This window comes from Lissotriton vulgaris, chromosome 1_1 (genome assembly GCF_964263255.1).
Source record: "Lissotriton vulgaris chromosome 1_1, aLisVul1.2, whole genome shotgun sequence".
NCBI lineage: Eukaryota > Metazoa > Chordata > Amphibia > Caudata > Salamandridae > Lissotriton > Lissotriton vulgaris.
The window spans coordinates 2,092,192,107-2,092,206,389 of NC_141685.1; the positions used below are offsets into that span (position 1 = coordinate 2,092,192,107).

At 43.3% G+C, this 14,283-nt stretch overlaps 1 protein-coding gene across 1 annotated transcript in view; it reads left to right on the forward strand.

Moving 5' to 3' along the window:
* The window catches only part of ANO2 (anoctamin 2), a 1,660,301-nt gene that overhangs the window by 749,617 nt on the left and 896,401 nt on the right, over positions 1 to 14,283 (forward strand). The window contains exon 8 of the mRNA XM_086939055.1: positions 5,392 to 5,447. Coding sequence (XP_086795181.1) covers positions 5,392 to 5,447 — 56 coding nt within the window. The remainder of the gene's footprint in view (positions 1 to 5,391; positions 5,448 to 14,283) is intronic.

The following is a 14,283-nucleotide window of genomic DNA, read 5'->3' on the forward strand; positions in this document are numbered from 1 at the left end:
CAGTTGGTGCCATTCGAGACCAGGCCCAGTCATCTGCTGAGGGCTTCTCAGAGATCTCCTGGGACCACATTCTAGCTCAACGCCCCGGACCTGGGCCTGCATGCAGGGCTGATCTCTGCTCTTTAACCCAAAACCAGTGTGGGAGCACAAGAGTTTTCCCTGGTCTGCAGCCACCCCGCCCTGGGTAGTAACCGTGGGCTCAGTGTGCTGCTTTGGGTGTGTGCCTTCCTGGAGCCCAGCCTGGGGAACCAAGGAGGATTAAGCCCAGCCCCAACCCACACCCTCTTCTAACAGGCCAGTCCAGTCCAGAAAGATAATTTATCTTGATAATTTAGCTCTCACAAAATGGGGGCTCACTGAACCGTGGGAAGGGGACAAAAGTTGGAGTTAGCCAAGTAGGCTGGCCTGCTGGCCCTCTGGTCGGCCAACCCATGTGCCATTCGGTTGGCCAGCCAGGTGATGATATGGCCAAGGACACCCCAGTGACCAGATGGGGGAAACAGCATTTACAACGCTGGTAAAAAAACGCTATGCTATTACAACGCAGTCTTTACAATGACCGCGTTCTTGCTAAGCAATACCTTTACATCGCAAGCCATTACAATGATTTGCTGTAGGGTGCACAAAGGTATTGGATATAAAATCCAACACCTTCCCTGCTGTTGCGCAAACTGGAGTAGGAATAGTAAATATTACTATTCCTAAATCCACCGCGCCCCCTACAGCAAGTCGTTTTAATGATTTGTGATGTAAAGGTATTGCATACTAACAACGTGGTATTTGTAACGACCACGTTGTAATAGTATGCGTTATAGTAGCATGCGTTGTAACATGCTATATTCCCAGATGGCCTTGGACGAGCCAAACAACCCTGTCCTCAGGCCCCAGACAGACGGCAGTCCACTGATGACGAGAGTGGATGTGCGCTCTGAGGCCAGCTCTGGCCATCTGACCCCCCTGCTGACCTGCAAGGGATTGTGCCCTGACCCTTTCATTAGCTGAGTCACCAGTCATGCCAGCAGCCCAAAGCCACAGGTTACTGATCAACCAGGGCCCTTCTTTCTTTTTGGATACTACGATCATCTATGAAGAAATCGGAGAGCCTATAGAGCCATCTTTCCTATTCAGAGCCCGAAGCATTATAGCTGTTTTTACTGGTGCCCACTCCCCTCCCGTCACTTCGGTCCTGATGAAGACCCCGCCAGCAAGGCACAAAATTGGCTGTTCCTTCTAGGGGTCGAAAAGCCGACACTTCTTTATCATTATGTCAGACATATATGACAGAGAATGTATATCTGCAATTATGTTATAATTTGACATTTAATGCATCTGGCAGGAAACTGTCGGATAGTTTGCTAATAATTCACTGATGTGTATATATGCGCACTGCTGTCCGTCCTCACAATCCTTCCGATGCACTTATCACCTCACCTCTCTGTGCACCTGTTCTTCTAAAATTATTCATTTAGCATTTGTTTTGTACTTTATAAATTGATTAATTTCAATATTGTGATGAAATAAAATCACATCCTTTTTTGGAAAGACTGTATGGTGGTGCTTAACTTTGTTTAGATACAACTGTTTGATTTTTGCATTGATTTATATGTTTTAATTGTTCTCCACTGGGACATTTTCTCGTTGTACCGCTATTCACCCAGGCCCAGTGGCTATTGGGTTGCCCCATTACTACATAACTCTGACCCTGCACCCAGCAGCACAGGGTGTGAGGGGGAGGCCCCTGTACCGAATGGCAAGTGGTGGAAGCAGTCTCCCATGGGGCAGCAACGCCTCCACCTATCTCCCACCTGCCTGACAGCAGACGGACTCTCAAGGGGCCGGCAGGCCCCCACAGATGGAGACAATAGCTTGGCTCAGAAGATGAATTTCAATAGATCCTAGCAAGGTAGCTGTTCTGCAACTTATGAAACTCTGACACAGAATCAAATTGTCTACAAATGATATAGCACCAGGAGAGGTGTGGTGCAGCAGCCAGGGCACCTGACTCTGGTTCATGCTTGCCCTTGCTAGAGTATTGTGGGTGATTCCAGTCACATTGTACCTAATATCCTACACCAGCTATTTTAGAACTAGCTAGAAAAGTAGAACTTCAGGTCATATAGAGTGCCAGTTCCCCTAGAACAAGCACATGTGTCTGAAAATAGTGTTTGTTCTTAATTACTTGCAGATTTTCATTTCTCTCCCATCACCTTTGTTGGTATTGACCCGACGCCTCAGTCCTCCAGTTTTTTCTCCTCCTGTAGTTATCCTATTACTCTCCTTGTGTTCTGGCGTATCTATTTCACTCTTGTAGTCTTCATCCCTTTCAATTGTCAAGTGTTTCAGATGCATCAATTGGTGTTAGGGCACAATTCCAGGTAAGTCCAGGGCCTAGATACAGGTAAACAGAAGTATGATCTAGGTAAGTGACAAACATATTGTGGAAAAAGTGGGCGAGACTTAATTTCATGTTCATTGCATACAAAATGGATACTCATTGAGCTTAACTATTTGTTAGTAGATCCTTTCTGAAGTTTATTCCTGCAAGAAATGCATGTGCCACCAATCTTGTTCCATCTATTCTGTTTCAGATTTTCTTACCAACCACCTGCGGGACCCAGTGTTTTCTCTTTCACTTCCGTCCCCAACCCTGCAAGGGTCACCTTATGAACCTCAATTCTATACGGGGCATATACAAACGTTGAATGGGAGGTGGAGGGATTTACTTTGAGTCATGGGTTCTAACACTTTTATCACTGTTGACTTACTCTGATCTGATGGGGGCTTGTTGAGATATAAGGCAGTGACAGCTGACCAATCCTTCATCTGAGAAGAGCTCTGATCACTGTTGTTCTACTTTTGACAGATGGCTGTCAAACAGGAGGGATCTACAGTACAGGTAGCCTCTTTTTCCAACAACTTCTCACCTCTACCAGGCTGAGAAAAGTTAAAGGAAAAACAAATTCCAAGTGCTCTGTAGGGAGCCTAGCCTAGCCTGGATAGGAGATTGAAGGCACTATGGGGCATATTACCAACAACTAGCGATAATTATCGCTATGTTGGCTTAGCGGCAATATTTTTATCGCCGAGCTGCGGCGATTTTTATCGCTTAGGAACCTTGCTATTATCAAGGTTTATCTCCTAAGCGATAAAAATCGGCCGAAATGCATGAATATCGCTTAAAAGTCCGCGATAATCATGCATTACCGAGCTAATGCTCTTAGCCATGTTATCCACCTACCACTGGATAACATGGCTAAGAACTGCTCTGGGGCAGGTGTTAGCTTTTGGAGATATTCGCGTTTAGCGTGAATATCTCCAAAAGTTGGTAATAGGAGATAGCGATGTTAGCGACTGTTTCCAGTCGCTAACATCTTGGCACGCCCACTTTGCATGTCATTAGTGATAAATTTCACTGACATGCAAAGCGGGGCCCAAGATGGTCGCTATATCCTACTAGCTGTCGGTAACTGGTGTTAGCGACAGCTGGGTAATAGGGAGATAATTTTATCTCCGCTTTCTTGCCTTTTGTAAGCCAAAAAAGCGGAGATAAAACCCCTTGATAATATGCCCCTATGTTTTTCCTAGTATGCAAAAAAACAGACATATACTAACATTATAAAAAATCATTGCGGTGACAAAACAAATAGAATTCCTTCTTGTCTATCGCTTTTTATTTCAAATACTTAATTACATGCAAAAAGGCAGTTCTATATCTTTCCAAAGTAAATTAAGACACAAGTGCCCTTTTAAATCTGCAAGGAATTACCTGTGCATTCACAGCTGCATTCTCACAAGCCAAAATGCCCGTATTACCCCTTTAAAGACGCGTTCGTCAATAAAACTTTGGCAACGTGCATGCTGCTGCCTCGAACCTTGCAGAAGATCCTCTCCTCGCTCCCGGGACATGCCCGCCCAGAGGTAATGTGTAGTATCATCTTAAGCAGGCTTGATTACTGCAACGCACTTCTTCTGGGCGCCCCTGCCACCCTAGAGGGCAAACTGCAGCGGGTGCAGAAAATGGCTGCCAAGCTGGCACTCTCCAGACGGCGTTTTGATTCATCCTTTCTTGCGCTCACGGATCTCCACTGGCTGCCAATCGCCCGGCGCATTAACTTTAAGGCTTTATGTCCCTTCATCACTGCAGACGATGTTCTCCTGGTACATTCCTACCAGATCCCTCCGCTCCTCTTCTGCCGTTTTGGTGGTTATTCCTAAAATCTTGAGGAAGAGTATGGGGGGTCGTTGCTTTAGGTTCACCACAGCTAAACTGTGGAATGCCCTACCCTTGGCATTGAGAAGTAAGGAGGACCTTTCCTCCTTCAAAAAAGGACTAAAAACACACCTTTTTCCCAGGCTCCCGTAAAGTCCTAAAGTAGCACATAAGCTGTGTATGGTTCATCAAGTCAAGCGCCAGGATACCCTTGGGGTGACAGTTTAGCTCTATGCAAGTACGCCATACAATACAATACAATAAAGATGCAAATATGTACAATTTACATGATTTAACTTTGATCACTACGAACCCAGCCTTATTTTTTTATAATCTAAACAAGAGGTGATATATCTAATGTCAATATTTGTATTTTACTTCCCCAAAATAGGGTTCATTGCATTATTGAAGGAAGGCCTGGTAATACGCATTATATGACTGCTCTTCTCATACCATGTTCAAGGTGTTTACTCTCTCAAGTGACTGGTGCAAGCCTTGATGGGGCTCACATGGGGCATTAGGCTTTTGTCTCACTGGTACTTATTGTGGATTCTGATGTTTGAGTTACGCAAAAGTCAATTATGTCAATTAATATAGCCTCACAGTTATATTAAGAAAAGGCTAACGCAGTGAGGATCTTCAGATTATCACATTCCAGATGTCAAAAGCACAAACAATCAATGCTAAACAGAGAGATTCATGTAAAATGGGTTTTCCAATAAATACAGCGTGGCATTACCCATAATACATTTATTAGGAAATGTAAACGTTGCTTGCATTAACTACAAGCAAAATTCCCATTCATAGTTTTTTAATACTCAAACAGTGCGATGTGATATGGGATCCCTTTAAGTGTAGTATGGGCCAGAACTCACAAAGTCCTCCAAGGTCTCAATTACCACCTACTTAGATTTATTTCCCACAGCTTTGAGAATTCCATCAGGAATTTCAACTGGAATTTTTTTTACTTGACTGTTACTCCAAATTCCCTGTAAAGTAACTTGTAATAGCTGATTTATGTTTGGGTTACCACCCTGTGATCATTTCTTTTGTTCACATGATATCCCTGTTGATAAACCTGCAATACTTGTTATTGAGTCCATAACAGGAAATTGAAATATTGCTACTGAAAAATCTTTCTTTATAAATGTACATGGTTAATGATATTTTCTTTCGCCTAGGTATTACCACATTAATAGCAAATAACGTCTATGAGGCAGCTTATCCCCTTCATGATGTAAGTATGGGACAGTATTTTTCATCAAGAATGTATTCTATTTTGTTTCTACTTTAAAATTCCAAAGAATGTGCCCTGTGTGCCTATTTAATATCCAGGTTCTATCTAGGTTAACAGCATGCAAAAGATTTAACATTTGATATTCTCATTTTATATGATCATGCAAACTAGAAGAAAATGAGCTGCGATTGTAATGAGACTTTTCTCAACTTGTAGTTATAATTCTTCCTGTAAAATAGCCAGCAGTTGATCAAGTTACAGTGTTATGGTAGTGCCCAGCCATTAAAATACAATAGGTAAGCAGTACAAGAAATGTATGGTTTGCATATTCTTATAAACCTTCTTTGTATGAACACAGTTGACTGCAGAATATCATATCATCCGATGTAAGGAAGGTGACGTCTCATCACTAAAATTCAAATCAAGTCTTGAAAATGTAAATAGTGAATTAATATACTAATGATTGGTTCACCACAGGAGTATGGTTAACACACAGATCTGTTGTGCCAATTCCAACTTTGCTGTTCGTAGAATGGTATTTTTGTGTGAGGTCTGCTTCTATCAGAGTTAAATCTTTCAATGATCAGTCCTCTCTTGGTTTTTCACAAAGTTCATTTCTTGGTCCCACTCTACTCTGAAAAGCTATGCTTGGTGATCTCATGCCATATTGCGCCTTTTGAGTTTATCCTTTTGAATGTTGCCAACTTTCTGTTATTTATCCATCCCAAGGCTAATATTCTAATTTTATAATCTTCCTGTTTTTCAATATCTTTTGCCTTCATCTATCTCTTTCTCGCAGAAATTCCTTGGTTGGCAGAGGTGACATTACACACTCTTTAACCTTACAGACATTACAAGAAGTGACATCATATGACCTTTTATTCCTGAATCTTGCTGCGAATTGATGTCACATGACCTTAACCCTGACAACATCATAACATTTTAATTTTTTTAATGGAGTTTTATATAGCGCAAATTTGACCCAAAGATATCGGGTATTAGACCACTTTACACAGCACCAGGTGCGTTACATGAGGACACATTAATTTTTTAGGCACAGGGAGATTAAGGGATTTGACCAGAATCACAGGATGTTCAGCGTCATTGCCAAGACTCGAACCTGGTTCCCTAGAGTCGAGGTCGACCGCCATTGCTATTAGGCTTACTGCTCTCCTCTTCTCTTGACTCAAGTTTACAAGTAACTGTGTGATTGCTTGCAATACGACTCACCACTGGTAACTGCTCAGGGTAGCATTCCAACCCATCGTTCTTTTTTAACCCAGTATGCACCTCAGTTTGGAACCAGCCGTATGCAAATCATTTGTCACCCTGGAGCAATGGGAACAGTCCAGACCGATCTGCATTGCCAGCTCCTCCCTGAACCAGAACACAATCAACCCAATAATGGTATTGCCCCGGCAATTTGGCTGAACTGTTCTTATTGAAGCAAAGTCAAGACTGATGTGTATATGGCGGGTCCAAACTGTTGTGGCATGATAGGCAAAAAAGAACAATTGGTTGGAATGATAGCCCAAGCAATTGAGTTGTTAGACTTATTACAGGCAATTATACCTTCACTTTTTGTGTTTTTGATTTAATGATCTAAGTAGCCAAGGGTATGCACAGATGCGAGTTCCGTAATCACTGTGCCACTAGAACTAAGCTACACTGGACTGTAAAGCCCCAGACAGGGATGCTTGTGCTCTGGTTCAGGGAGGACCTGGCTTGGAGCAGGGTCAAGACTGATTTCTGTATGGCTGGGTCTAAACTGATGTGGCATATTGGACAAAAGAATGATGGGCTAATATGCAACCAGAGTGATTGCCAGTGTTTAAATGTATTGCAAGCATTCCTATAATCACATTTTTTATGTTTCAAAATAAACAATGTTCATCAACTCACTATTGACCTTCTTCTCTTGCTGTGAAAACTGATGGTCTTTGAAAGTGTTGGGGCATAGTAAATACCTCCCTAAATTGTAGGAAGCATGCAAGCTTCACTTCTTCTAAATGGGAATCAGGGGGTTCTCTCCAAGAAAAAATTTGAAAGAACAGGGTCAAAAACTGCATTTTAAAGTACCATTTTCACAAACATTTCCAAAAAAGCCATAAGCTCTGAAAGGGCACTAGTCAAATATTTAGGTCATTTTATGCTATGCCAAACCCAATTTAAAAAGAATCTGCTGTGTGTACCCACTTTTGCTAAAAATGACATACAATATGCCAGTGCGAGGAATTTAGCCTTTACTACGGTCTAGATGCCATGAGGGACCCTCATTTCAAAAATTAGCTCTAGTATGTCAGCGTCCAGCATTTTGACATGTATGTGCCTCTCCCATTTGCTATGTCTGTCCTTCCTTATACCAAGAGTGCAAGTATTTTGCCATGGGCGGTCTTGTCAAGAATTTCCTCGAGTACGCAGGTGGCAGCATTTTTCCATCCTTGTCCCTTAAGCCGAGTACTGCTCCTAGTATACCAGTGCCTGTATTTTGTCACAGGTTTCTGGCATGCAAAGAATTGCCCATAGTATGCCAGTAGCAACATTGTGCCATGAGAGCCTCTATTCAGATTTCAATATCATTTCCACATGTAACCATGTCTTTCATCTTTGTCAATAAAGTGACACCATCATCTTTAGGTTGTGGTCAGGAGAATATGATGATCTAGTTTCTTGGTGTTAGTCTAAGACCCCCCTTTCTGTTTATATTGAGATTTCTATTCTATTTTGTGCTATGTGCCTCAAGAGGGGAAGGGCAACATTTTTCCTATCCTTCTAAACTCCAAGTAATGTACGGCAAAGAGTGAATTCCATAGTTTGGAAGGAGGTCAGGGATGGGTGGTTATCACCAACAGTTTTCTTCTTACGTAGCAAAACAGATTAGTTGCGAAACCCATCTAAAAAACTTTTGTGAGGGTATTTCCTAAGTTTAAACTATAAAAATATTATGACAGTTCAGTCTATTGCCTTATGTGTTGTCTTGCTAAGGTATTTTGAATTCTTTGGAGTAATCACATAGTAGATTTTGATACTCCATTGTATAGTCCTTTGACATAGTCCATGCATTACGAATTTATGGTGTGCTTGCTTTGGCCATCTGCAGAAATCCAAAATAGAGTGGAATTTGCATTTGGTCAAGTGGTTAATTTGCGGGATGATTGAGAAGTCTGAACCCATGATAATTCCTGGCCTGACTTCCGTAGGGGAGTCTTGGTGGTATTCCAATTTCTTTAGGCCGCTTTGTTAGTGGATTGCAGCTTTTCCATTCCCCGCAGGTTAAGATATTTGTTTTTGAGGTGTTGAGTTTGAGGTGCCACTCTGCCATCCTTTGGTTGGTAGCTTTGAAGCAGTAATCTAATTTTGAGAGCTCAAGGTTGCATTGTTTATCTAGTTTGAAGATTAACTGAGAATCTTCGGCATCATTGTAGCATGTGAAGTTGAAGCAATTTATAAGTCCTGTGAGTGGTTTAATTTAGAACTTAAAAGTGATGCCATAACAAATTCTTGTGCAACACCTGTTTCGATGATGTATTAGTTGGAAGAAAATGGGATGGAGATGATACTTGACCTGTCTTCACTCTAGGAATTTATCCAGTCAAGGATGACATTTAATGTAATCTACTCAGTAATTTTAGTTTTTTATTTACAGTGTTGAATACTGCTGATAGGTCCAAGGCAAAAAGTGCTGCCAATCAGTCTTTATCCATTGTAGTTTTCAGAACATCCCAATTGGATATTAGGGTGGTGTCAGAGCCTATTCATATCTGGAAACCTGTTTGGTGGTCAGATATTTAGGAGTATTTCCAGTCTTGAAGACAGCAGCTCCTCAAATCAGTTTTGAGTAGAATGACGCATTGGAGACGGTTCTGTAGTTTCTAGGTTACCAGTTCAAGTTATTCTTCTTAATTAGTTGCCATATGCACATTTTGTTAGAATTGATGCTGAGGTTCATCATACATTTTCTTCAATATCATTGAGGGTGAGGGTCTGGGGATGCAAAAGCTGGGTGCACTGTATCTCCCTAGCTCAAAAAGAGACTGCGGATGCTTGAAGGAGAGCAGACCAGTCTTATTTTTCTCCTGTGATCTCCCTTTGTGAGGTTGTTGAACGTTTATGGTTTTCCTTTTATTTACTAGGTATTCATTTAGTGCTTTGGCTTTAGAAATGAAATGCTCAGCTATATGTTTGCACAAGATCTAAGAGTTAAGGTCAGTGTTAACCTGTGTTGCTAAATTCTGATATTATATATATATATATATATATATATTACCTACTGGCTATCGCCAGTAGGTATATATAGTTAGGATTTTTTCCCTATGGGATTTCTGAAAATTCTATGCCTAATAACTTTGGCGTTTGTGGACGGAATCGGCTTAAATTTTCAGGAAAATGGCACATTTTGTTTCTGAGCAGCCCCTAAAAATTTGGGGGGGTTTCGTCAAGGGGGGCCTGAGAAAAAAGGGGGGTCCCAAAACGCGTTTTTCCCATTCATTTTTCCATAGGGCGGTTGGACTCACTTTTAGCTCGAACGGCTAAATGGATTTGCACGAAACTTGGCAAAATTGTAGGGACTGTTAGCCCGATGTGCCTTTGCTAGGTCTTAATATATGTGCTCCAGTAGTTTTTGAGAAATTAACGTTCAAAACAAGATATATATCTGTAACAGCGCTCCGGGCAGCGATCCGGTCCGCTTACTTTTCGCGAAACGGAACTTTGCGCGCAGAAAGCTGATTGGCTCTCCGGTGTCTGTCAACATTCTAAATAGTCCGGAGCGGTCGCCATCTTATCTCTCGGTAGGATCGAGAGAGAAAAAGAGGTGAAAAACGAAGGGGGAATTTATTGAAAGGGGGCAAGGTATACCCCTCTTGACCCCCTAGGATTGTTGTTGGGGTTATTAAAGGGTCCCGTGGGGAAAATAAAAAAAAAATTATTTTTCACGGTAGAAGCGTTTCCCGGGCCGCGAACTGGGCCGCAAACTGGTAGCGAAACGGGAATTCGCCATTTTGTGCTTCGTTTTAATTGTTTAGAGACAAAAATTATCGCCGCACATCGGCCACAATGCATGAATATCGTTGAAAAGTCAGCGATATTCATGCATTATCCAGCAAATGCTCTTAGCCATGTTATCCACCTTCCATTGGATAACAGAAAGCTGATTGACTCTCCGGTGTCTGTCAACATTCTAAATAGTCCGGAGCGGCCGCCATCTTATCTCTCGGTAGGATCGAGAGAGAAGAAGAGGTGAAAAACGAAGGGGGAATTTATTGAAAGGGGGCAAGGTATACCCCTCTTGACCCCCTAGGAATGTTGTTGGGGTTATTAAAGGGTCCCGTGGGGAAAATAAAAAAAAATTGATTTTTCACGGTAGAAGCGCTTCACGGGCCGCGAACTGGGCCGCAAACTGGTAGCGAAACGGGAATTCGCCATTTTGTGCTTCGTTTTAATTGTTTAGAGACAAAAATTATCGCCGCACATCGGCCACAATGCATGAATATCGCTGAAAAGTCAGCGATATTCATGCATTATCCAGCAAATGCTCTTAGCCATGTTATCCACCTTCCATTGGATAACATGGCTAAAAACCGCTCTGTGCGTGAGCTTTTTTTTTTTTTTCTTTTGCTGCGTGACGTTGGTTAACGTTCGATTCGATGGAAATCAGGAAGTGTTGAACACCATTTTGTCACTGCGAGTAAATATTTTGTTATAAATGAATCCTTATTGATAAACATTGTCTGCGCCATCTTGCGTTTTTGTCCAATGCCACAATTTTGTCGTGCACAGCAGCCATTTTAGATGCCTTGACCAGGGCCACTCTCTGCACGCCGTCGATTCTCAGCATGGCTCCCCACCCTCGCACGCATCTCCCCCACGCAATGGTCACCCCCGCTCTCTCTCTCATGCATGGGCCATATACTTCCCCCATCTGCGCTGCTCTTCTCTGAGAATCACACCCTGTGCCCGTTCGACACCTCCCTTTCACCCTATTCACTACCGCACCCTCTGACACTTCTCTTCCTCTGTGTCCGATTGTCCAGGCCGGACCTAGGCTATCACCTAGCCCTGCGGATGTAGTTTATGGCTCCAGCTGTAGAGTATCCAGACATGCCAACCCTCCCGATTCAGGTGTGAGACTACTGATTTCAGTGCTAGTCTTTCGCTTCCCGATTCCTGCAAGGAAAAACCCGGGGGCATATTTCCAACAACTAGCGGTAATTTTTGTCTCTAACTTGTTTAGAGACAATAATTATCGCCGCACTTCGGCGAATTTTATCGCACATAAACCTTGCTATTAGCAAGGTTTATCGCAAATGCGATAAAAAACGGCCGCAATGCATGAATATCGCTGAAAAGTCAGCGATATTCATGCATTAGTCAGCAAATGCTCTTAGCCATGTTATCCACTTCCCATTGAACAAGCGCATGGTCTTTTAAAGATTTGTGAAGTACTCGGGGCGGCGGTGTGTGTGTGTCCTCTTTCAGGAGCGGGCGGGGGGGCACTGGCAGCAATTTGCAGGCCAGGCAGTGTTCAACACGTGCATCACCTTTTCTCTGCCTGCTATTGCGCTCCATGCTTCGGAAAGGTAAGAAAAAGAACGTGCATTTGAGTTTGAAATGTCCGATCTTGTAGCAGTACACTTGCAAAGCCCACACATGACAATAACCCGATTCAAGGCCCCATTCACCCGATTTTTAAAAAAAATATAGTACTCCAAGACAGTTACATTTTAAAACTTTATTAATATTTAAATATAACGAACGCAACAAAAACTGTAAATATATTTAACCATTTTTTGAAATTAACCAGAACTATAACGATAACAACAACAACAACAATAATATACCTTTTATGCCTAAATTACGCAAACATTTAGCTAATCTGCTAAAGGGGGGAGTCGCCATTTCTTTACAATAATCAATAATGAAAAATCCACATCAATAGGGTTGCCCGTTTTCTCGATGCAGCACTATAGTGCAATATAGACAGCACCTGGGGTGTCAAGAGTGAACAGGTCTTTCTTTGTTCCTTAAGATGTTATCTCCGAGAATGCTGATGCATTGGTGTCTGTACACTTCTTTGTCAATTCTGTCAAGATGATAACTGCTTTATAAACAGACGATATCTTTGTTTCGTCATTAGTGTTAAGTGTGTCTGAAACTACAGTGCCCTTCTGTTTTTTTTTCTTCAGGCTCTACAGAGTTTTGTGTGTTGTTCTTTTGAGCGACAATTATTCCAGAGGTTTCAGGTTCACTTGTTTTGTTCTGCAGTGAGTTAACAGCTTTAGAGAGTTCATGTTTATTTGCTATGTCCTGCTGTTCGTGAACTGCTTCAGAGACGTCAGCCTCATTTTTTATGTTTCAGTAGATCCTGGACCTGCCCGGCCGCGCCCAAAATGGCGCCGGTGTAAATGGGACTCGTAACTGCTTGTTCTGTACTGGTTGCCCAACCTTGATATCACGAGATACATATGCAGTTTTGAAGCACATGGCGGAGGCTTGTCTGCTGTAGTGGGGCGCCCCTTTATCGTTTCAGTCGCCATTCCGCCCGCTTTTGCTACACTGTGCCTCATCCGCCATTCAGCTGTTTACCGCCCGCTCTTACGGATACAGCGTCTCGCTCACCATGTAGTTGAGTTGTTCCCACTCTTGCGGTGCAGCGGTAGGGGGCTGCCACAGGACTCTTAAAATGGCGGCCGGCTCTTCGGATTTGGGCCTGGTCCAGTAAAATGGCCCTGGGACACCTTGGAACTCGGACGCTTGTCTGCCAGGGCTTGGGTTCCATTCTCGAAAGCGTCCCCTCAGCCTTGAAGATTGTACAAAAGTCTTGGGGGCCCTCGACTCCCGCAGGCTTCCGGTGGGGAGCGGCTGCCATGATTGCTTGCGGAATGGCCACGACGGAGCTACGAGATGGTGGTGCTCTCATGGTGACGCCAGCTTCAGTCTGAAACATCCAGAAACAAGGTGGGGCTTTCATCGTTTGGGGAAAAAAAATGTTTTAATCCAATGAAAAGTGTTATTTTTAGGTCACATGACCTAGTCTTACATAATTAGGAAAAGAAAAGTAAAATGAACCAATGAAAAGTTTTATTAACAAGTCACATGACCTGTTATGCTTACGTTACGCGCTGCGCGGCGCGCTCTGGATCGTTTCCGGGAAGCTGCGCCTTGCGCACCGGAGCACTTCCGGGTGCGCTAACGCGTCGCGTCATATGACGCATTACGCGACAATGCAGGTGCAGAATATAGTCAAAATGTCTCCACCAACCAGCGGTTGGAATTCCACCGCTTTCAGCAGTCCAAAAAGTTCGGTCAAATCTTAAGAGCGGGAGCAACTCAACTACATGGTGAGCGAGACGTTGTAGTCGCAAGAGCGAGCGGTAAACAGCTGAATGGCGGAAGAGGCACAGAGTACCAAAAGCGGGCGGAATGGCAACTAAAACGGTAAAGGGGCGCCCTACGACAGCGTGCCTTCAGGTGAAACGGATTGTGGGATAAGGTCCAGAATGAAAGATTCTTCAAAAGGGAAAAAATTCCGCCGGACCCCGGGAGCCGGCTGCCTATGCCGGGGGCGATCTCAGGCCTCACCAGGGCAACACGACTTGGGGAGGGGGCAGGAGCCAAGCGCCCCTTCTCAGTCCGCGCCATCTCACCGCCCCTCGGGGGCCTCCGTCAAGCGGTTTAGGGAGGCACCGTATCACATTGTTTTCCAATGCAGTCAGGTCCACAAATGGACACCACTTACTTTGAATAGTGAAGCTGCAGCAGGTGCAAATAAGGTTTAAACAGTGTTACAAGAACTGCTTAGAATTCTGAAGTATGGCACTCAATAACCAAGACTTAT